At 42.2% G+C, this 24,704-nt stretch overlaps 1 protein-coding gene and 1 pseudogene across 1 annotated transcript; both read left to right on the top strand.

Annotated features, from left to right (window-relative positions):
* Positions 1-742: 742 nt before the first annotated feature.
* Positions 743-5,536, top strand: LOC125897563 (leukotriene B4 receptor 1-like; annotated as a pseudogene).
* Positions 5,103-12,069, top strand: LOC125896755 (leukotriene B4 receptor 1-like). Its single transcript, XM_049589611.1, has 2 exons — positions 5,103-5,206; positions 8,047-12,069. The coding sequence occupies exon 2, from the start codon at positions 8,140-8,142 to the stop codon at positions 9,043-9,045; it is 906 nt and encodes a 301-aa protein (XP_049445568.1). The 5' UTR covers positions 5,103-5,206; positions 8,047-8,139; the 3' UTR covers positions 9,046-12,069.
* The last annotated feature ends 12,635 nt before the right edge of the window (positions 12,070-24,704 follow it).

The raw sequence follows: 24,704 nt of genomic DNA, 5'->3' as shown, positions 1-24,704 counted from the left end.
GGATGCAACCGGCAGCCGCGAGGTAGATATGGGGGCAAATGCGTCCCATGTAAGTTTGCGCATTAAAAGTGCTTGTTGTTTAGCCACTGACTGGTTCAGATCGCTAGTGCTATCTCTGTAAATAGCATACTAAGCCTTTCCCTGACCCTTCACCTCCTCCCGGCCGTGACGTCATCTCGCGAGAGCTTTGCTTGTTGCCGTAAGAAAACAGGGTACGATATATACGAGGGCAAGGTGTGCAACAGTAAATGTGCGTCTCATGAAAAAAGGTATCCAGCACTGCCCTGTTGATCAGAGGGGGGGAAATCCTCTAACGTAATTACACAGTGGTTGGTAGTTTCTGTATCATCCCAGGACACATCGAGACCATGAATATTGGGCAACAGGTCCCACTCCTTGCAACACAGGCCTTCTTCCTCTGTGGGCATGGAGCCACAGCATCCACAGGAGCACCACCAGTCCTCAGAGATTCGCGTTCGTGCAGCCGCTGCTTCACCCTCGTCTGCTCGTTGGCCCTCTCGCTCTATCCTCTTCTGCTCTTCAGTTTGTAGGACCTCCTCGTCCGTATACTCGGGCTCAAATAAGTACGGGCAGCCATTGTAATAAAAGGGCTCATCCTCATTCTCAAAATTGGGTAAATATGCAAACTCTCAACTGTACTCCGGGACAACCAGCGCCACTCTGAGCGGCGCTTAGCATGGCTCCTCTGTTTTCTTCCAGCAACGAGCAAAGCTCTTGCGAGATGACGTCACAGCCGGGAGGAGGTGAAGGGTCAGGTAAACCCTTAGTATGCTATTTACAGAGATAGCACTGGCGATCTGAACTGGTCAGTGGCGAAAAAAAATCACTTTTAATGCGCAAACTTATACGGGATGCATTTGCTCCCGTTACAGTTTTAGCTCGTTTCGCGGCTCCCGGTTGCATCCGCCTCCCTCAATACTGAACCAATTTTAAAACGAGTTGTACCTATGAATCATACGCACACATACACATGGGGAAATAGGGCCCAGGTTGAAAAATACTGAAGTTATCCTTTAATCAGTAGTGGTAATAGCGGTTGTAGATATCCACATTCACTTTTTTACTGGTAAGAATTCCAAGCCAGCATTTCCATGATGCAGCACATCTATTCTTGTTACTTCTGTTGTGATGAAAGCGGTTCACTGTGCAGGAAACAGAATGTGGCAAAATGCATCAGATTCTAAAGCCATGCAATCTATGCATGGAACATAATCTATGAAAATATGGTTTCTTTTTTATTTGTTCCTCTTTGAATGCATTGTGGGAAATCACCTTGCTCCTCTGACTGACTGACACAGTTGCCATCCTCACTGGCTCAGTGCACAACGTTCAGCGTCTCTGTCAGCAAGTTTGCAGCATGGAACAACTCAACTCCTCTGTGGTCACTTCTAACATCTCCTCCTCTCCTGGACATCCACCTCCTGCCTCCTGGGACTCCAGCGGTCTGGTCCCTGTGGTGGTGCTGTCTGTCTGCTTCCTGCTGGGAGTTCCTGGAAACACCGCTGTGATCATCCTCAGACCAAACTGGGAGAACCTGTCCAGTCTGAGCCAGATTCTGATGCTGAATTTGGCCATATCAGACCTGCCATACTGGGCTACCACCCCAAGGACATTTATGATATGATGTGGCATCTAGAGGACAAAATAGGTCACAATGATGCTTGTGATCAGCCGGGTCGTCTGTGCGTTGTTGAAGAAAGCTGCTTGGTCCACTTTTCTGTAAGGGCCAATGTATGACAGTGCCACAACAGAAATTGAAACAAATCCTATAAGGTCATGCAGATCATAAAAAACATTCCAAAAATTAGGATCTGCAGGTAATTGTTTTCTTTTCAGCTTCTTTTTGTGGCTGTTTTGGCTCTAAGATGGGTAGATATGGATAATCGATAGGACCCGTTCTTTTGTATATTGTGTATATTTCTTGTGGATGTTAACATTTTTATTTTTTCTATTACATGTATTTTCTTCCGATTTACTGTTGATTGAATCGTCTGACGTTGTTTGGTATGTATATTCATTCTAAAATTGATATGTTTTTCTATATTGTTGATGTACTTGGATGTTTGGCGTTGATGTTGAAACTGAGCGATAGACTGTTTATGGGATTAGTAATCTTAGCTGATTATTTGTCACACCTGATACATGTATCTATGTGTTATTTCCGCCTGTTGTTTAGTACATACATTCTAATATTGATATGTTTAGAGGTCTTTTCATGACATTTATTTACCTGGGACTTTGACATTGAGACTGAACTTTTAGCTGTTTCTATGACCTGTAACCTCAGCTATATAATTGGATGTAATTTGACACACCTGTTGTGTATATATATATACGTGTCATTGCTGCCTGTGGTCACAACGCTGATGAAGTGCTTACGGCTCTTTGCTCTGCTGCCTAGATTAAATGATCTTCAAAAGGACATTTGTGAGTGCTGGCCACCTTTGATATTTTATAGTTTTTGTTGCTGTGCACCTCATTAATTTTTTTCTATTTGAGTGTGCTCACGTGTTTGCTCTTTGAGAGCATAGACTTAGCCATCAGCACCAGCAAACACCATCATGCTCCGAAGAAGGCAGTCCCCTTCATCAAAGCTGGAGAGAAACCTCAAGCACGACAACAACAGGCCTCCTCCACACAGCCCCTGATTGGCAGCTGCAGGTCGACCTGAGAAAGCAGCTGAAGTTCCCCCAGCACATCACAACAACATCCCTCTGGCCAGACATGATCATCACCTCTGAGGCTTCAGAACATCTGAACATGCTGGAACTCACTGTGCCCTGGGAAGAGCGGATTGAGGAAGCCAATGAGAGGAAACGCGCAAAGTACCAGGAACTGGTGGAGGAGTGCAGGGGCAGGGGCTGGAGGACATTCTACGAGCCCATAGAATTTGGCTGTAGAGCCTTTGCAGGACGCTCATTCTGCAAAGTCCTCAGCCAATTGGGCGTCACAGGGGCAGCCAAAAAGAGGGCCATCCAATCTGCAAGTGAAGCCGCAGAGAAAGCCACAAGGTGGCTTTGGATTAAGAGGGCTGACCCGTGGGTTGCTACTGGGATGCAAGTCAGGGCCTGATCACCCCCGGCTGGGTCGCCTGGGTGAGGGTGGCTGATGTTGCGAGACCCGAAACACACGATGACCCCAGGATACATCACTGAGGATGCGTCCCAGTGCATCCAGGAGATGTTTCTTGCATATGGTTCTTTTTTGCTGCACTGAGCATCCTGCGTCGTGCCTTTGGTTTCATCTTGGCTAGGCTCCCACTTCTTGGGAGAGTAACCACAGTACTAAATCATCTCCATTTGTAGACAGTTTGTCTAACTGTGAACTGGTGAATATCTACAGTCTTTTAGATGGCTTTGTAACCTCTTCCAACTTTATGTAGCTCAACAATTCTTGACCGTAGGTCTTCAGAGATCTCGCTCTTGCCAAGCATGGTTCACATCAGCAAATGCTTCTTGTGAATAGCACAGTCAAAAAGTTGGAGTGTTTTTGTAGGTCAAAGTGGCTCTAAACCTTGGCCCAATCTCATTTCATTGATCGGACTCCAGGTTTGCTTACTCCTGACTCCAGTTAGCTTTTTTTAGTCATTAGCCTAGGGGTTCACTTACTTTTTTTTTTAGCAGCACTGGGAATGTTTAATGGATATGTTCGAAATAGACATGAAATCTTAGAATTGTTTGTGTGGTTTTAGGTTAAGTACATTGTGTTTGTCTATACTCGTGACTTAGATGTAAATCGGATCACATACTTTTTCTTGCCACTGTAAATACTCAAGTTAAGATTCAAAGTTCAATCTTGGCTTTGGGAAGGCATTCTGAAAGCTTTTGATCTTATCACATGATCTTCATCAGCAGATTACATTTGCACCGTTGCTGCTTTGCACTTCCCTGTCTACTTTATAGGGATGCTTTACCAGATTATGTGTCATTCGGGGGATTTTGGCTGGTGAATAGGTGGGGAGCTCTAAGAGCTGGCGGCGCTTCCATGCCAGTAGTTTGGTTTATCAAAGACTAGCAAAGCAACACGGTACAAAAAATAAGCACAGCAGAAAAATCAGTTAGGTTGTGACTACAGTTACATCTGAAAAAGACAATAGAAATAAAAAAAAAAGTTTGCTATTTTCACATATCTAAGCAATTGAAATCAATTGCCATTTTTCTACCCGAAAGTGATTGTTATTGTTGTTGGCGCATTATCACGGTGACTCAGGGTGTAACATTTAGGTAGAAAGCATATGTTGTTTTAGATTCATTACTATTTAATGATGAACAAACATGACTGAATTATGTTTGATTGAGAACCAATGTGAAGTCTTCACTGTTGCAGATATGAAAAGTAGTCCTCAGGTTTTATTTTTACTTCCCTGAAGGTGTTGTGCTGAAAGCTGTCCCCTGTACAGGAAACAGAATAAGGTGAAATGCAATCAGATAATGAAGCAACCTAAAATAATGCAGCCTTGATAAAACAAGCTCAATTCATTTGCACCAATCAATTCTTTGTAAATCATTCCTCTTTGAACACATCAAAGGGGAACATCTTGTTCCTCTGACTGACTGACACAGTTGCCATCATCACTGGCTCAGTGCACAGCGTTCAGCTTCTCTGCATGGAACAGCTCAACTCCTCTGTGGTCACTTCTAACATCTCCTCCTCTCCTGGACATCCACCTCCTGCCTCCTGGGACTCCAGAGGTCTGGTCCCTGCGGTGGTGCTGTCTGTCTGCTTCCTGCTGGGAGTTCCTGGAAACATCGTTGTGATCATCCTCAGACCAAACTGGACGAATATGTCCAGTCTGAGCCAGATTCTGATGCTGAATTTGGCCATATCAGACCTGCTCTGCCTGATCACCCTGCCCCTGTGGGTTTACACTCTACTGTACGGCTGGAAACTTGGCCTGGTGACCTGTAAGCTCCTGGTGCATCTCATGTACTGTAGTATTTATGGAAGCATGTAGACTGTGACGGTCCTGAGTGTCCAGCGCTACCTCCAGGTGGTGCGTCTTCAGAAGTTCTTAGATCAGCGAGGAAGGAGGAGGCTGGTGGTTCTGCTCTGGCTGGTTGCAATGATCCTGTCCATCCCTACTTTGGTGGTTTGGCAGCTGAAGACAGATCAGAATTGGACAAGCTGCCAACCTCACTACTCTTCCGAGGCCCAGCAGGTGGCCAAGCTACTGACAGAGACTGTGGTAGGATTTTTTTCAATAGCTATTGTGGCACTGTCGTACCTTGGTCTTTACAGAAAAGTGAACCAGGCAGCTTTCTTCAACAACCCACAGACGACCCGGCTGGTCACAGCCATCATTGTGACTTATTTTGTCCTCTGGATGCCCTATCATATTGTAAATGTACTTGGTGTCACAGCTGTTTTACTCAAAAACGAGAGCCTGATGAAGTGTTTTGCAGACATTTCGCACATTGCTGGAGCGCTGTCATTTGTGAATAGCTGCATGAATCCACTTCTGTATGCTTTTGCTTCTAAAAACATGTGCACTGTGTGCCAGAAAAGGGAACATTAATACTGTTGTTAACGCAGAAACTTGCTATTCCAGAAAGTCTGATCATTTGACATAGTATGATTGATGAAATGCTACCAGATATCTGTACAGAGGGAAGAAGCTGAAACCAGCGATTTTTAGTCGTAAGACTGTACCTCCCCTGCTGGTACACAGTTTGAGGGTGTGGTTGTCTTATTTGTCACAGAGAGCTGCAGATGATGAAGAATTTTGAGGTTTAGCAGTGTCTCACATCAAATCAACTGTATGCTGATTACAACTGGTCCTCAGCCAGAGCTGTAAAAGTGAAGTTAATCAAGAATGAATCTGGTAAAGAGTCAAAGGACCAATTTTAAAGTGATACAGACACACATCAGTCAAAGACTCACTTATTAGTGTTATCATACTGACAGATAGTGTTTGTGGATAGCAGGATTAATTACCTGAAAAGTTCTATTGCACACTAAATACTCAAGTTAAGATTCAAAGTTCATTCCTGGCTTTGGGAAAGCATTTAATCCTATAACATGATCTTCATCAGCAGGTGGAGTTTTCTCTGTTGCTGCTTCGTACTTCCCCGACCACTTTAAAGGGTTACCTTGCAGATTTTCAACCAGGTCTGTGTCACCATGGTGTGGGGAGTTTGTGCAGATGAACAGTGTTTGGCTCCTCCCCCTTGCTGGCAGCGGCGGGACCTCCCCCACCTGTGACGTGAGCAAAAATCCACCGGATTATGCGTCATTAAGTGGAGTTTGGCCAGTGAATAGGCGGGAGCTGGCAGCTCGGGGGCAGTGTTAACACTGTTCATCTGCACACACTCCCCACTCCACGGTGACACAGACCTGGTAAAAAATCTGCAAAGTATCCCCTTAAGGGCTTCTCAAAGTCACAAGAAGTTGTTTGTCAGCAGCTGTCAACAAGTCCTTTGGGTACCCCTCCCAAAATACAAGAAATTTTTTATTTATTTATTTTTAAAAGGATATTTTTTGGGCATTTTTAAGGCTTTAATCGATAGGACAGATGAGCGTGAGGGAGTGACATTCAGCAAAGGGCCACAGGTTGGAGTCGAACCCGGACCGCTGCGGCAACAGCCTTGTACATGGGTCGCCTGCTCTACCACTAAGCCACCGACGCCTTAAGAAATTTGAACATCTGCAATTCTATGACAAGTAAGAAAGCTCTATCTGCTGATGAAGATCATATGATATGATTGAAGGCTCTAGTACAGCTTAACAGCTACTAAATGGGCCTTGTGGGGAGTTTATTTTGTCAAAACATGCCAGGCTTTATTAAAATCTATTTTTTAATTGCAAAGATCAAGTTAGTCATTACTTACAAAAATAGATAGGCTACATAGACGGCATCACAATGTTCGTTTACAATAACCTCTAGGTAGAAAACCCCCTGCGTCACATCAACGTTGCCTCAATTTGTTAGTTTTTATCCACCCAATAAAAGGCCCACCAAAACAAATCAGTTCATCAGTTTAAGTGTATGCTATATTCATAATATTTTCACCACTCTACCTTGCTGTCAGCCCTTTCCAATAGGGAACTGAAGCCGTTATCTCAAAGCCACCAGTCTCCATTGACAAAAACAAACTAATTTAACTTCACAGAACACAAGAGTTGATGGGCTACTGCTGTCTTTATTGGTTTGTGTGCAAGGTAAAGCAAAGAAAATATTCCAAATGTATTGTATAGTTAAACTGATATTGATGTTTTGTTTTGTTTTTTTTTTGATAGCTAAAAAGTGTTTTGCTGTGGCCTTGACCAGAGCGGTACATTGCTTAGCTTCCATGCTGGTAGATTTGGTTTATCAAAGACTAACAAAGAAACACAGTAGATAAAATGAACACAGCAGAAACATCAGTTAGGTTGGACCACAGTGTTGTACTATATATCATTGAATGTTAAAATTACGTCTGAAAATGACAATAGAATTGCCATTTTTCTCCCCGAAAATGTTGTTGGCGCATCATCATGGTGTCTCGGGGTGTAACATTTATGCAGAAAGCATATGTTGTTTTAGATTCATTACTGTTTAATGATGAACAAACATGACTGAATCATTTCTGATGGGGAACAAATTCTTTATTCTTTATTTGGATCCCCATTAGCTTCCACCTCAGGAGTTGCTAATCTTCCTGTCAAATCATTACAAACACTAATATAAAAACATGCCAGTTATGCAGACACTGACTGACCCCTTGTCAGTCTAGACAAAGTTACACATTAAAACAAATTGAGATTATTGTTGAGGAAAATGCTTTACCTTTGCATCATGTTTGAATGTGTAAAGTCTTAACTCTTGCAGATATTATAAGTGGTCCTTAGGCTTTATTTTTACTTCCCTGAATGTGTTGTGATGAAAACTGTCCCCTGTGCAGGAAACAGAATAAGGTGAAATGCAATCAGATAATGAAGCACCAGAAAAGTACAGCCGTGATAGAACATGTGGTATCCGGGCAAAAGTTCAATTCATTTGCACCAATCATTTCTTTTTTACCTCCTTCCTCTTTTTACGCATCAAAGGGGAACATCTTGTTCCTCTGACTGACTGACACAGTTGTCATCATCATTGGGTCAGTGCACAACGTTCAGCTTCTCTGTCAGCAAGTCTGCAGCATGGAAAAACTCAACTCCTCTATGGTCACTTCTAACATCTCCTCTCCTGGACATCCACCTCTTGAATCCTGGGGCTCCAGAGGTCTGGTCCCTTCGTTGGTGCTGTCTTTCTGCTTCCTGCTGGGAGTTCCTGGAAACATCGCTGTGATCATCCTCAGACCAAACTGGGAGAACATGTCCAGTCTGAGCCAGATTCTGATGCTGAATTTGGCCATATCAGACGTGCTCTGCCTGATCACCCTGCCTCTGTGGATTTACGCTCTACTGAATGGCTGGATCTTTGGCCTGGTGGCCTGTAAGCTCCTGTCATTTCTCATTTACTGCAGCATTTATGGAAGCATGCTGACTGTGAGTGTGCTGAGCATTCAGCGCTACCTCCAGGTGGTGCGCCTGCAGAAGTTCTTTGATCAGCGAGGAAGGAGGAGGCTGGTGGCTCTGCTCTGGCTGGTTGCAATGATCCTGTCCATCCCTGCTTTAGTGGTCCGGCAGGTGAAGACAGATCAGAACTGGACAAGCTGCCAACCTCACTACTCTTCTGAGGCCCAGCAGGTGGCCGTGCAGCTGACAGAGACTGTGGTAGGATCTGTTTCAATAGCTGTTGTGGCATTGTCATACATCGGCCTTTACAGAAAAGTGAACCAGGCAGCTTTCTTCAACAACCCACAGACGACCCGGCTGGTCACAAGTATCATTTTGACCTATTTTGTCCTCTGGATGCCGCATCATATCATAAACGTGCTTGGTGTGGCAGCTTTTTCACTCAAAAACGAGGGGCTGATTAAGTTTTCTGAGGACGCTTCAAACATTGCTGGAGCACTGACATTTGTGAATAGCTGTGTGGATCCACTCCTTTATGCTTTTGCTTCCAGAAACTTGTGCACTTTGTGCCAAAAAAGGGAACATTAATGCTGTTGTTAATGCAGAAGCTTGCATTCCTGTCAGTTTAAACATTTGGTGTTTCTGTGAAAAGCCACCGGATATCTCAACAGATTGCAGAACGCCGACAACGCTTTGGGGAACTATTTTATTTCTTGTCAAAATGAAAAAAAGTTTGTGGTTCAGTAATGAACTTTGAGGTTAAGCAGCGCCTCCCTTCAAATGAGCTCTGTGCTGATTTCAACTGGTCCTCAGCCAGAGCTGTAGAAATAGAGGTTTGTTACAGTGAATCAGGCAAAGAGTCAAAATATCAGCAAGTAAATGACAGATTCTATCACATTGACAATACAATACCAATGAACTTGGGTTATAATCGTGTTTTTTATTTCAAAATGTATTTTTCTCTGTGTGTATGTTGATGTAGATGTGTAAAGCCTTAGCTAGCATTTTTTAACTGATAATGACAATGTCTGTATTAGCATCTTAGCTTTTACGGGAGAGATCCTGGCAGAGGAAACAACAGTTAATGAAAAGACTGAATAGTGTTTGTGTTGGAGAACATCCAGTGAGAGGACTGACCATTTGTCTCCAGTGTTTAGTAACAGACAGACAGAAATAGACGAAAAGAGAGGTGAAGTGAACTGTACTTATGATTCAGACAGATGTATAAACTCATTTAGTGATTGATTGATTTATTCATTCATTCTTTTTTCTTCTGTTTAGGGCACCTAAAAGCTAGACACATGTTCAAACGGCAGACTTTTCCAGCTCTCACTGGATTTTATATATATATATATATATATATATATATATATGTTGCATATATTTTGTCTCAGGTAAACTGTGTTGATGTATTGTGCAACGCATTCTCACTCTGACCTCGTCACATATCAGTATTTGTTCATGGACCTTCCATGTCCACATATAATGTTAGAGATAACCCGGTTCTCCATTTGTTAACGTTCAGGGACGCTGTGTCAATTACACCTGTTACATACATTGTCTTCTTTCAAAGTACACTTCTGTTTTCACAAGAAACTTAATGTTTACATACAGTGTCTTTAAAATAAATGCACCACGTCAGTACAATAATGCAAATGAATGTTTTTGTTTTTCTCCAACAACCAATGCTTGTGGTTATGTTTAGCCAACAAATGCAGGTGTTTGGGTTTAGGAAAAAAAGAACAGGGTTTGGCTTTATAATCTTATGGAACACAAACACCACTCTCCTGGGTGAAAATTGGTGTTTGTTGGACCCACACACCACCCCTTCCACCCGCCCTACTTGGATTTTAGCCACTTTAACTTATTTCTGGCTGCGTATAATGCTGACGTTAAAGGACAGCTTTTTTCATCAGTGTCTGATGCCACAAGTCACTGCCCAAGTACCGGATTTTGACGACTTCGGAGTGAGACCGGGTTGTATTGTGACGTTATTGTATCCCAAAGAGATTACAATACATTAATAGTATATATCAACGCGATCTCAGTCCCAACATGTCAAATATCGACGCTTGGTTAGTAGCCTGTTACCAATGCACTGAGGTACCCTTTAGTGGTGGTATGACCGGGCGGCGCCATTTTTGACCCTCCACATAACTGCCATAGTATAAAGAGTGAGAAAGTCAGTACAGGGTGGATGAGAGGGGAATATCGGTCAAACAAACTCAGGACTTTCACCTGGGAGTTTGCTGTTTGTGTCTCGTTTGCAACCAGAATTCCAATGAGTTGTTTTAATAACCGTGTAGTGTGCTAGCATGTGTAGCATGCTATGATAGTGACCTATGTCACATGATGTATGTAACGTGTATGTCACATGATGTCACATTACGTAAGTAACAGACATACTCGTTTTAAGCCAAACCATTTTTTTTCTAAACTGAGCACGTACTTTTGTCCCCTAAGCTTCAGCTGTGATGTTTGATGTATGTTCAAGTTTACTACAAAAAGAGACTGTAACAATAATAATAATTAAAATAATCTTTATTTATAAAGTGCTTTTCAGAACAACGTTACAAAGTGCTTTACATGTCAGTAATTAAAACAGACAAGACATGGAAACAGCAACTTTTAAAAGAACTGATATAAACACACTATATAAACTGAGGGAAATAACAGACAGTCTAAATGAACTTAGAACTCAGGATAAAAGTGTGTATTAAGAAGGGACCTAAAAGAGATCACTGATTCGGCTGACCAGATTTCCTCGTGCAGATTGTTCCAGAGCCTAGGGGCCCCTTTAGTTTTCAGCTGGGACAGATGAAAGAAATCAGCTGCCCGAGGACCTTAAAGTACATCCTGGCATCTACGGCACTAAGAGGTCGGAGATATAGCTGTGAGAGAGACCATGGGGAACCCTTAAAAATAATCAGTAAAATCTTAAAATTGACTCTAAAACGTACTGGGAGCCTGTGTAAAGAAGCTAAAACTGGAGTGATGTCATTTTGTCTCTGGCAGCTGAATTCTTAACAGTCTGGATTCGACTAATAGATCTTTGAATCAGGCAAGAAAAGAGACTGGTATCAATCCAGACATGAGTCGCATCAATCCTCTCACCTAATTCTCAGCAAGAAAGTGAATACCCATGTTAGTATTATTATTTCAGAAATATTATTAGCAAAATGCACTTAAAGTATCAAAGTAACTGATGTTAGTTGAGATGGATCTTAGTTTTAAATGGTCTACTGTTACTGTATTTTAATCTATGTTTTATATTCTTATATTGTGTTTGTATATAACTAACTGCTGTGAACGAATTGTAGTGTTATAAAAAATGCAATATTTTTTACTCAAATGAAGTAGAGCGTATAACAGGGTTTCTACAGCTTAATTAAGGCAAGCTAGATTTAAGACTTTTTTTTTTTCATGCCACTTGCAATGAAATCAAACACCAATTTTACAATAAAGAAATTTAAAAAAAAAAAACCATGACCGGACATTAATTACTTGAAGTAAGGGAAAATTTTGCCCAAATGTTCAGGTAAAATAAAACATGACTTTTTCATCATGTGGCAGAGACGAGGGTAGAGCACAGTGGCAAACCAAACACCTGCGATGCCACACAGCTGGTTCAATCATGTTTCCAGCACCCTGCCAAGACCAAGCTAGGTGAAGGGCTGGTTGTTCTGCATCATGAAAGATTGATTTAAGACATTTTAATTCCATTTAAGGCCTTATTTTTAGATTAATGAATTCAATGCCTTTTCAGACTTTAAGGAACTGTACCTGTGTAAATGGCATAAAATAGAAAAAGTCAAATAAAGTACAAATATCTGACATTTGTTGTTATCTGTTGTACTCAAGTACATGCCACAATGTTTACTATCCACTTTTTTTCTGTGTGTCGGTCATTGCGGCATCTTCTTAATGATATGAACTAGGGATGCACAAATTATCGGCCGATAATGGGACATTTTTATAATTATGCATTATTCAGATAATTAAAATGGTAGCCGATAAATAGCGCCGATAATAGGAAGCCAGACTGCTTTCATTGATTTAACACGGGCAGCATCTACATACCTGACATAGTGGCTGGCGGTACGTGTACCTTTAAACTTGGTTTGTGAGCCACAAATAAACACAGAGAAGAGGAAGAAGAACTGCAGCTCGCTGTTGTGAGGGCAAAACATGTCGCATGACGGGTGGACGTCTTTCACAGTTCCAGAGGAAGACATCAGGATTGCACCGAGGGTCTGATCTCCAACCTCCAAACAGACACTGAAAGACCGTCTGTTGTGAAAGTTCGTAATAACTACTAGCCATGTGATGCTACAGTTAGCGATTATTTGTATAGTTATCTCTCTGGCTGCGTCTGTGTGTGGGACACAGTTGTTTGTTTGTCTGAGTTGAGTGTTACTTGGTAGTTGTAGGCTAGTCTATCATGGGATGATGTTTATAAAGATGCAACGTGACGACATAAACACTTCATACACCAGATGTAACGCGGACCTGCCGATGTTCACACGAGTCAGCTGTCAGTGTTTGTCTCTGTTAGTAGAGGCTCCACTCTGAAGTGTAGTTTATACACTTTACTGATACACCAGATAACTACACAGCAATACTTGGCTTCATCATTTCCTCTTTCTTACCGTTAACTATAAATTTAATACTGATTAAAAGTCATATTACTTTCACATCCTTGTATTTATCATGTTCATCTGTAGTGTAGGGTTATATGGGGGCAGGGGCGTTGAGGGTAGGCTTAATGTTGGCAGGTTTGAAGAGTCACAACTATTCTTTGTTTTTGTTGTGTTGGTAATAGTGATGTCAGTTTGATTTGGTTCAGTCAGAGCTGTGGAATATTAAATCAGCCATATTTCTCACTACATCTCAGCCTTTCTTAGCCTCATGTGACATAAACTACAGGTTATACAAATTTTGAAATATCAGTTATCGTGTCGGTTGAAAACATCCATACTGGTGCAGCCTAGTATGAACTGTTCCCCTGCACAGTGGCAGTGTCTTCCAAATTTAACTTAAGAGAATTTCTCTGTTGTCGTTTGATGTTTCACTTAATTTCCTTTACGGCCTGTGACTGTTTAGTCGCTGTACAAATAATTCTCAATAAAGCTTTTTGTTTGTCTTCTACTGGCTTGTCTCATGATAGTTGGATACATCCCTCACTACATCTTTTTATTCTCCTTTACTTTACACTCTCTCTTCAGCCAGTTCACCTTATGTGCTCTCTTTTTATTAATTTCCGACGGGACTGTAACTGACACTTTGATATGTTTTGTAAACCAGGTTCGGGGAGGTGTTCCCCTGTGTGTGGCTGAGAATAGGAGCTTTTTTCATGGAGTTATTCTGCCGGTCGTGCCATCAGAGGCAGAGGAAACACCTCCATTTACGTTCTCTCCTCAGGCTGTGTGGACAGCAGGCTGGGTCAGCTAGTAATCCTCTTTGTGCTGAACTCTGTCTAGACACCATTGTTAATAAAAACCAGTCCAACCAAAGGGTCAAGACTGTTGCGGGGGAGTTTGTGTATGTGCCGTTTGTGACTCAGTGTTTCCCCCAGCTGCTCCTTTGGGCCCAGGCAGGGTTTTCTCTGGCCGGTTCTCAACAAAGAAAGCATCCCTTTCCCATGCAAACATGACTTCTCCTCTAAATTCAGCGCATGTACCGCTGCCAAGATGTTCGCTCACAATTTTTCGTGATCTTTAACACACATTTCTGGTCATCAGAAGGGGGCTATCTTCACCCACAGAGGAAGAAATCATCTGAGACAGAATCACTTATAAACGTGCATGCTGAAAGGGTGGTGTAGTGGTGTGTTTGTGAGCGTGAAAACAAAATTAAAACAACCTCTAAGCAAATTGTTTTATTATTTCTCTGTCAGTGCACTACATACAGCGTGGTGAAAAGATGTTTAGTCATGCAAAGAATAAATTATGGTGTAATTATGGTTATGGAGCCTATAAATCACATCTCGTACTTTTGAAATAATAATTAGATTGTAGTCACTGATTGCACCACGATAAATTCCAACTCACTGCTAAATCCATCTAATCAGGGAGTATTTACAATAACACAAAACTTGTTCCTGTTTTTGCTCAAAAGTCTGATGTTAGATTTATTTTGAGAAATGCATTTATTTGCTTTCTTGCCGAGAGCTGGATGAGAAGATCGATACCACTGGCTGAGAGTGGGATCAGCCTTCACATACAGTATAAGCATATGTCTCAAAGTGTTTCCTAGTCAGGCCTCATGTGTGTCTGGGGAAATTAATTTGTGGTTTTAATTAAAGGAGCAGTGTGTTGGATTTAGTGGCATCTCGCGGTTGCAGATTGCAACCAACTGAATATCCCTCTGCTCACCCCGCCTGTAGGGAATAGAGGTATTCATGGATCTAAAATGGGGACTGCCCATTCCATCTTGTGAAGGGCTCATTGCATGAGTGACGTATGTGTTCTATCAAAAAATATAAAATGCAAGTCCCCTTCAAAACAATCTGGCACACTGTAGGGTTTGTGCAGATATTAAAATGCCTTTATTTTGCATGGCAGTATAAATTAGAAAGACCAACACGTTGCAACTCTCAGGTCTTCATCAGCGCCACTGTCTCTGTCATCGGGGACTGCCTTTGTTTCTGATGGCCCAAAATTCTAAAGCCACGTTAGTCAGAAAAATGTCCCACTGGACCCCTCTTGGTTGGGAGAGAGTTTCTGCCTCAAGCGAGGGAGTGTGAGATAGATAGGCGGTTTGGTGCAGCTTCTGCAGTGATGCTCCAACCCTCACCTATGGTCATGAGCTCTGGCTAGTGACCGAAAGAATGAGGTTGCGGGTGCAAGTTGCCAAAATAGGTTTCCTCTGTGGGCTCAGCCTTAGAGATAGGGTGAGGAGCTCGGACATCCGGAGGGAGCTCGGAGTAGAGCCGCTGCTCCTTCCCATTGAAAGGGGTCAGTTGAGGTGGTTTGGGCATCTGATCAGGATGCCTCCTGGGCGCCTCCTGTTGAAGGTGTTCTGAGCATGTCCCACTGGTAGGAGGCCCCGGGGCAGACCCAGAACACGCTGGAGGGATTACATATCTCATCTGGCCTGGGAACGCCTTGGGGTCCCCCAGGAGGAGCTGGAAAGCGTTGCTGGGGAGAGGGACGTCTGGGGTGCTTTGCTTGGCCTGCTGCCCCCACGACCCAGTCCTGGGTAAGTAGATGAAGATGGATGGATGGATGGATGGACGGACTGAAAGCCCATTTCTCCAACAGACCATAATCTGTTAACAACATTGTGGTGAATGTGTGATTACATTAGGGCACAAAAACCAGTTGGTTATCGTTGGAAGAGATCATGTTTTAGCTTAAAACACCCATGTTTGGTGGCACAAAGGTCACTAGAAAAGCAGGGACGGGTCAGTGGAAAAAAAAAAAACCTGGCTCGGTGACACACACCTTGCTGGGAAATGATGCAAAGGGTTGTTTAAAATAACTCTTCACTGGTTTGACTTAACAAACCCTTTTTTGGGTGGTTGCTGGGGAACTGAAACTAGCTGCAGGGAGTGTGCACTTTCTAAGAAATGGGGCTTCAGAGTAATGGGCGTGTGTTTCGGGGATAACAAGCTGTCAGAGAGATGGGCTTTTGACCGCAATGGATATTTTTCGGACTGATGGGGCCTTTGGAGCAATGATTGAACCAAATAATTTTGAAAGATATATACTGTATACACCTGACACATTTTTCCTGGGGATATTACAGACCCAACCAGATGCATGTTCGAGAGAGTAAAGTCTCCTGTCCATTTTATGGAGTTGACCAACCCAGTAGTTATACTGGACCCTTGTCCTTTATTTTGTTGTTGTTGTTGTTGTTGTGATGTCAGCTGCTGCAATGCCTTCATTTCCTTGGCTCTGACTTTTCCGCTACACATATAACCACACATAATATGCTTACCAGCATTCACTTTCTTTTCAAAGTTCAATGTTCTCATTTTTATCGCATCCTTCAAAAGCCCGTAGAGAGTTTCTTGTCCCTGTGACCAAAAATACGTTAAATAAATATTTTAATAAAAAAGAATCAACTTATCATAAGGTGCACAAACTTATAATCAAAATGATCACAGTGAACAAAAAAGTGCAGGCAACATTAAACACGGCAACCCACTCATCCTTTCTCCCCAACCAAAAAAAAAAAACCACATAGGTGGACATGAGATGTTCATATAGATTATTAGTGTCACTGCCCATATACACGTGACCCAACTCTCCCAGTCACTGCAGTCACAAAAGTAATACGTAATAAATATCCGAAACACTAACCAAAAAATCATATAACAATACAAAACCATCCCAAAACATATCAATCTTACAAGATCCATTCCTTTCTAAATTAATTTAATTCAGTAGCATCATTTCCTAAGTCAGTCAAAATGTAAGTTGTGGGCAGAGAGAGGTGACAGCCAGGAAGATGACTCAAGGGAGAAAATGTGTCTTTACATTTTGCCTCGTACTGACCTTTCGCTAAGCCGCGCCACTTTGTGATGATCCGACAAGCTGTCAGAGTAAGCATGGAGCCCACACTGTAACTAACTGCACTCCCTGAAGAAATATTATCATATTTTTGGAGAAATGAAAGAGTGATTCCAGAGAGAAGCAGACAGAGGGGTCTACAGTCTGTGTTTGAAGGATATATCCAGGATGTCAAACTGACTCAGCAGCAACACCAGGTTAAAAAGACAAAGATAGTTAGAAGCTAAAGCCGAACTATAGGCTACAGATCACAGTGTAAAAGTGAACCACCACATCACTGCTGATCGCCACACAAGACAATGAATATAAAGGGAAACTTTGCTGATTCTGAACCAGCTGTGTGGCATCGTAGTGTGTGCAGATGAACGGTCATTGGCTTCACCCCCGTGCCGCTGCCAGCACCTGGACCTCTGCTGGACAGGCAGGGACCTCTGGGGAAAGTCAAACAATGTTCATCTGCACACAATGCGATGACACAGAGCTGGTTGAATATCAGCAAAGTTCCCCTGCTTCCCTTCACTGGCTCCTGTACAGCAGGGTCGGTCTTTGTTTCACTGTTATAATCATTAAAAAGCAAAAGCAGCATGTGTATACATTCAGTAGGCTATATCTTCAGTAGCTAGCTAGCTAACCCTACACTTTTCAGGGTTTGATTTTGGTTTTGGAACAGGGAAGAAACGTACATCTTTTTCCAACCTCTCCAGGTAACGAGTATCATTAATACACGACGTGCCCCAGGCACAACATTTAGCTCCAAATCCACAAAACCAGCCTGAAAATGAAGGAAATCTGAAACGACTGCATTAGAGTCAATGGAGCACAGCTGTGTTGTTGTCGGACCCTGGTCTGAGCCGGCCCAGTGCTACGTTATGATTGGCCAGTCTGCATCCGTGTGAAGGGTCAGTTGTGAGTTTTCCCAACCAGTAGAATAAAACACAATGGACTCAGTGTGCATGGTTTCTGTGCATAATAATTTTTATCAGATGACTGATTTAAAATACACAAAAACTACAGACGTGGTGTGTGACGGCCTTCACTCAGTGAAATTAAAACATGCTTTTATTATTCCAGATAATTTAATAACTGAAAATGTGGGAAGGAAGCAGAAGCTGATACTGTGACGCAATGAGAAGTTTTAAAATAAGTCAGGTCAAGTCTGTGGAGGACTAGTGATAACATTTAGCGTTACTGCGCTGGGATGGTGGATGACTCACTGTTGCCTGCTCATTCCTCTCTTCTCACGCATCTAGGATTTGCTGTCCTTTTTCCCTTCTCTTCGTCCTTCAGTTTCTAATCTATCCTGCCCTTTCTTTCACTCTCTCTACCTTCTTTCTGTTAAGGTTTATTAAAAGACATCGGGAGTGTTTGTCTTTCCTTCTTTCTCTCTCTCGACTCTCCAGCTGGCAGTGTTAACAGAAGCCAGGTGCTGGAGAGAGTGAGGTGAAAGCAGGGAGGAGAAGAGGAGCTGGTTTATCTTGGCCCTCCATACCTCCCTGTGTCTTCTTGTAATAGAGCTTTACTGGTTCATGTCCAACTCTAATTCTTAGTTAGAGTGGGATTTTGCAGCTAAGTGGAAAGTTTCCCCCTCAGCACCAGTCTAAGAAGAATATTCAGGCTCGTGTGACCTGCTGAGTCGGGGGATGTGATATTTCAGATAACGTGGCCTTGGGATGCTCCGATATCTCCAGCTGCAAGGATAAATCAACAGAGCTATGTAAATATAGTGACTTGTGATAAATCCACAGTGTTTAGCTCCTTTCTTTGCTAAAGTTCATCGGAGGAGAAAAGTTTGTGAGATGAAACAATCTGAGGAATATTTTTTAGATGACTGTGTGTGTGTGTGTTTGGTTAATTCTTCGTGTGGATACATGTTGTTGGATGAGTTGTTTTTATACAGACTGATCATTCCTAGTGATTTGCTTCAGGGTCATAGAGACAGACAGGTATTCATGCAAGTTCATGCACTCAAAGCTGTAATTATGCAACAGCATTATGTACCTTTCAGAATGCAGCTCGTTATTGTTTGAAACACAATTACATAATATTGCTCTGATAGCTTGTAGAAAAGCCTGCAGGATGTGTGGCTTCTAACTTGTTTATTTTACAGGCCATGCAGGATGTAAAATCACATGATCGGTCCTGTTTAAATGATCTATAGTGCATGGTCGCAAGTGAATCCAGGGAGCGTACAAATCCACTTTTGCTCGCTAAACAGCGCATAATCTGGGTGCAATGAGTCCCTTGATCACTACTGCTTATTATTTGTCAGTCAAATTTTTCAGGCAGTTGGCAGTTAAAATGCATCTTTTCGTGAATCTTCTCTACGTACACAGCACACACGTGCACCAAGGGGGTAGCACAGGGTCAGTGGAGCAGTTTGGAGGTTTGGTACCTTGCTATCGCCAAAGAGGCACAGTTCCAGCTGCCAGTCCACACACAACCAATGACCCTCTGGTTCGAGCAAGTCACCGCAGACTGAGCTACTGCCTCTAATAAGTGTGAGCAGCTACAATTCATTTTAAAGGCCAGCTGCACCTGCGAATTAGGCGAATTGGAGAAGGGAGCCGTTTTCTGCGTAGTAGAAAGTATTGCAGTAAATTTCACCAATTTTTTTGTTGGTCAATTGCACAATCACTTCCTGCTGCCTTAAAATAGCAATGTACCAGTATTGTACTTGAGCACACCTCATTTTAGGCCCATGACCACAGATAACTGCAAGTACATTTGCCACTTACTCAACTTGCCAGCTGGCCATGAGAAAGACAACTGCATTGATCTGAAAGTAGTAATGACTGTTAGGCTGCGCTGTGTGCCGCTTTGTGCTGTGTGATAAGATAAGGCCTTAAACACCTAAACACTGTCTGACATTTTAAAAAAAAAGCAAATGCAGACATAATGCCAGTGGTGGAAGTATTTAGATCATGAAAAATTTGAGTTTTGTTTCAGATAGGGAACTTTTTTGGTGGCTGAATTACCTTGCAAGGCCTGGGATAGGAGGCAGAGTATTCTGTTTCTGGACTGAAAAGTTAAATAACATAACATACATAAATACTCAAAGGAAGTACAAGTACCTTGAATTTGTATTTTAGTATTGTGTTTAAGTAAATATACAAAGTTACGTTCCACCACTGCACAATAGACACAGTTTTTGAAGTGCCCATCAGTGCAGCACACATTGGCCTCATGCAGGTGTCAGTGCATGTGACTGAAGTAACAGTAAACCAAAATGCTCTGGATGCACAATGACAGCACAGTTCATATTACATGCAAACACACAGATTAAATTAAACCATGGATTCTATCACACAGACTTTCAATCAGTTCTGCAGGGCTTTGTGTGCTTGCACTGAGAAAATACATTTAATGCACAAATAAAAAACACTGCATACACATGTGCATCCACTTATATACATGCATGTGCACTGCAATTAACCTCACATGCACAAACATTTACACACACACGCCACTGTACAGCTGTGAATTCCTACTTTAAACCATAAACTTGAGGCATGATCAACGCCTGCTTCTGTTAGTAAAGTGAAAGAGAAAAAACTGGGCATCAGCCAGCAGCTCAGATACAGTCTGTGTTGAGCAATCAAGTTGGTTACCCAACCCACAGGCTTTTTATAATGGCATGTTTAACACGTGAGCCTAAATTAGCCAAGTAACTGTGACATTAGTACACAGTCAACTCTGCAGTGTGAATATGTACATCTGCAACCATTTGACTGGCTGATATAAAGTAAAGTCTCAGATGAAAAACAAGCATGCATTAGCCTGAAATAATCCAGACGGCAGAGCAGTGTACTCAAACACAGCTTTCCATAAACTCTATTTTCATCTAAATGAGATCTGATATGTTTCCTTTTTTCAACATCAGTTCAGGGACATTCATCTTGACTTCCTCCGTAACTCACAACAGGGACTTTACCACTGCTGCCTATAGTTTCCTCCACGAACACCTTTTAAGTAAGAGATAACAAATCACCCACAGCTCTGAAATGAATTGACAGCATCGATGTTATGGGCAATTTGAGCTCACTGTGTTTTTCAGCTTTCTGCAGCCTCAGTGGAGAATTTATGTTGCATGCCAGGGGAAGGGCTGTAATGAAGAAATAGGTGTGTATTTTCTTGGCCAGTGTTTTCAGCTAACAGAAAACAATGTGGACTAAATTAGAGGGGATACAGACAGCAGACACTGGAAATCCTTAACAATACCGTCAATATGAGTCATTTTTGTGGATATTTGGACAATAAGTAATGTTTCTAACAGATCATGGACAAAGAAGTATATTTACTGATCTAATTATGTTGCAATTCCCGACAATAACACTGTTATTAATAATTATATAAAAGAGCTTTATTCACTGCCCACAACATGCCACAAGTATTACAAGTATTCCACGAGTAGATGCCAGTCATTTCAGCTGGTTATGTAGGCGTCAGCTTTTGCTGCATTTGATTACACCGGTATTCAGGGAGGTTTTAATGTACAACTGCAAATCCAAAAAAGCTGGGACGCTGCGTAAAATGTAAATTAAAAAAGAATGCGATGATATGCAAATTCTTTCTCACCTGTTTTCAGTTGAACACAGTACAAAGACAAGATATTTAAAGTTCACTGTGATAAACTTTACTGTTTTTGTACATATGAAGTCATTCTGAATTTTTTTGCTTGCAGCACATTTTAATCAGGAGAGACATTAGAATGAAGTCAAGATAATATTTAATACAGAACATGAGTGCACAAACTATATAAACACATTATCTATTAAGGGTACACTACTGATAAAATCTGAAGGTGCTTAGGTGACATTTACCCACCTGAAAGAATAAATGAAAACTGGTCTTTAGTAGCTTCACTCCAGGTGTAACTGCCAACTGAAGAAACAACCGTTTATATACCCAGATTTGCTCTTGTGCCTTTACTCAAATCAGTTATGCTTTAAATTGAATGGGGGGTATCTGTATGGTATCTGTAAACAAAATCAATATCATATGTATAAAATACAACCACGAAAGCAGTGACGGGCCTGCCAATGGAGATTCTGGATCCGGCCGGATCGGACCTCTGTTGGCAGGCCCGTCGCTGCTTTCGTGGTAATGTAGTTGGTTGTTGAGGCGCCTCTGCTGTTGAATTAGGTCACGCTATTTTTGTGGATCGGGTTGTTTTTATTTTCCACACTTCCCTATTTCGGTATTGGCTCTGAGTTCTGATTGGTTAAAATGACCTTTCCATTAGAAGTAACATCGTCACCTACTGCTTTGGCATGTGTATTACATCACTTGGTAGCCGATTTTGCGGTTTTGATATCATATTTTTTATCACACCTTTCATGTGGATGAATTTTATTTGGAAACCGGAGCCCGAAAAACTTCAGTTTCAGAAGTACATGGGTCCGTGTGGACTAGGCCTTATATGACCGGGCCCAAAACGGCATCAGCGTTTAAATTGTTGCAGCTTAAAGGGCCAGTGTGTAATATTTGGCATGGTTTATTGTCAATCTGAATCTGAATCTGAATATTCTACCCATTAATATGTTTATACAAGTGTATAATCGCTATAAAATAAAATTTGTTTGGTTTTCGTAGCCTTATAATTATGCTTTTATATATATATATATATAGCAAGGGCCTTGCTTTACAGAGGTCGCCATCTTGCACCGCCATGTATGTACGGCAGCCCGAGCGGACAATCCAGCGAGCCAGAGAACACGTTTCGCGTGTATAAATAAACCAACAAAGACAGTGGAAGGAAGGAAGAAGGAGGAAACAGCAGAGAGTGTTAGTAGTTCGTCGATAGAGAGTAGTGAAAAGTTTTTTTAGTTATAAAGTTTGCAAATGGACCACACTTACCACGCAACAGGAGAGAATGAACCCGAACCGTCATCTGCGAGGAAAAGAAGATGCAACTTCACTCCTTGTGATGCACTCTCTGCGGTGCTTTTCCTCCTGATGATGTATCTCCCCAACGATGGCAGCAGTAGCACCGAATCCTGTTCTGTGCATTCAGCCTCTCTTCTCGCCCGCTCAGCATCAAACACATGGAGTTCCTCATCTGTATGCTCTGGCTCAAACAGGTATGGCTCTGGGTCTGTGACCGCTACAAGAAACTCTTCAAAATCGCGTTCGAGGTCGTCCATTGCAGCTACTATAGTCCGGAGATATTGCTAGGCTAAATAAACAGCTGAGCTCTGTTTACAGGCTACGCTGTCAGTCGGTGTGCAGGCTGGAGATTGGTGGAGCAGAGAGGGGAGGGGGGTCTCCGCTTGGTATTGTAAACGAGAATGTGTGTATGGAGTGTGTGTGTTACACTAGAAGAGTCAGAGTTTGGGACAGAGTCTTTTACCCCCTGGAGTGTTACCGGAGTTTTTGGAGTGCTCAAATAAACTGGCCTTTTTCCCGAACACTCCTCTGGTCTCCTGCTCGTGAGGGATTCATTACAATATCGTAACATGGTTTAGATTTCTAAATAAATATTCACCTCGTCGCTAGATAGACCTACTCCTGAAAAACTCGTGTCTACGCAAGGCTTTTTGTCCCTACGAGGCCACTGTCATTTACCCGACGGGAGGGGTGAGTGAGTTAGCCCTGCAATCTAGAATTTGACCATTGATGTCACTGTTTTCAACCCATTTTACACACAGGCCCTTTAAAATAGTCTGTAACATCGTTAAAAGGTCACAGTTCTGCTCCAAATATGTTTAGGCAACAAAATCATGTGGTTATGTTCAGGAAAAACATCATGAACATGAACATCATCACCAAGCTGTAATGTGATATATGTCACGTAACATACATCAGATATGACACTACCATAGTATGCTACACGTGCTAGCATACTAGGCTATAGGGCCTTTTTGATATTTGTACATCATGCACAGTTTGTCACTTTTTATGCTACGTCACATCACTTCCTGCTCTGCTTCTATAATAATTACTATGGCCACTGGAGGGCGTTGATGTATAATTAACGTAAAGTCTTTTGGCTGTAATAAGCTGCTTGCATAGTTGACCTGTGTGATTGTTTTTCGGTGAGAATGGGCTATATAAGAATAATATTAAAGCTGCTTTAGAGGTGATTTTGCACAACACTCATCAGCTAGCATAGAGGGCTTCTGCCACTGTGAGCATGTTGGTCATACACACTTTGAGGGTCTAATAATAAGGCACATATTGGGGTTGCCCCCTCATGGTCGACCAAATGGTCATTAGTTGGCAAGATTTCATTGGTCGCTTAGTCTCAGAAAAAAACAAACAAACATGAAACTCTATTAGGAGCTGCACCATGTCAAAATAAATCAAACCCTATATGACTGGACCATGTGGGAATTTAATTTGAAAGGACAGACACAGGAAGTGTCCACGCTCAGCAGTCAGACAGGAGTCACGTTTCAAACCAATCACAGCTGACAGATATCTTTCTCTTCTTCTGTAAATATTTCGTCTGATAAATACGGAAAAGTTGATCATGTGAGTGCAGGGCTACCCAGAGCTTTACATCTGTCCCACAGACGATAGGCCTACACACTTATGAACAGCATCTAGAAGAAGATAAGCTCTGCACTCACTACACAGGTAAATAGGCTATGTGATGCTTGTCAAGGTTGCTTAGCAAACTCAGACTCAACCTGCCACCATGCTCTTGAAAGCTGGCACAGAAAAGGCACAAGAGTAGCACCCAGCGCCCGACCTTGTGTTTCCAGGTGGTTAAAGACACATAATGTG

Source organism: Epinephelus fuscoguttatus, linkage group LG11, assembly GCF_011397635.1.
Source record: "Epinephelus fuscoguttatus linkage group LG11, E.fuscoguttatus.final_Chr_v1".
Classification (NCBI taxonomy): domain Eukaryota; kingdom Metazoa; phylum Chordata; class Actinopteri; order Perciformes; family Serranidae; genus Epinephelus; species Epinephelus fuscoguttatus.
This window is presented reverse-complemented; position numbering and strand designations above follow the sequence as displayed.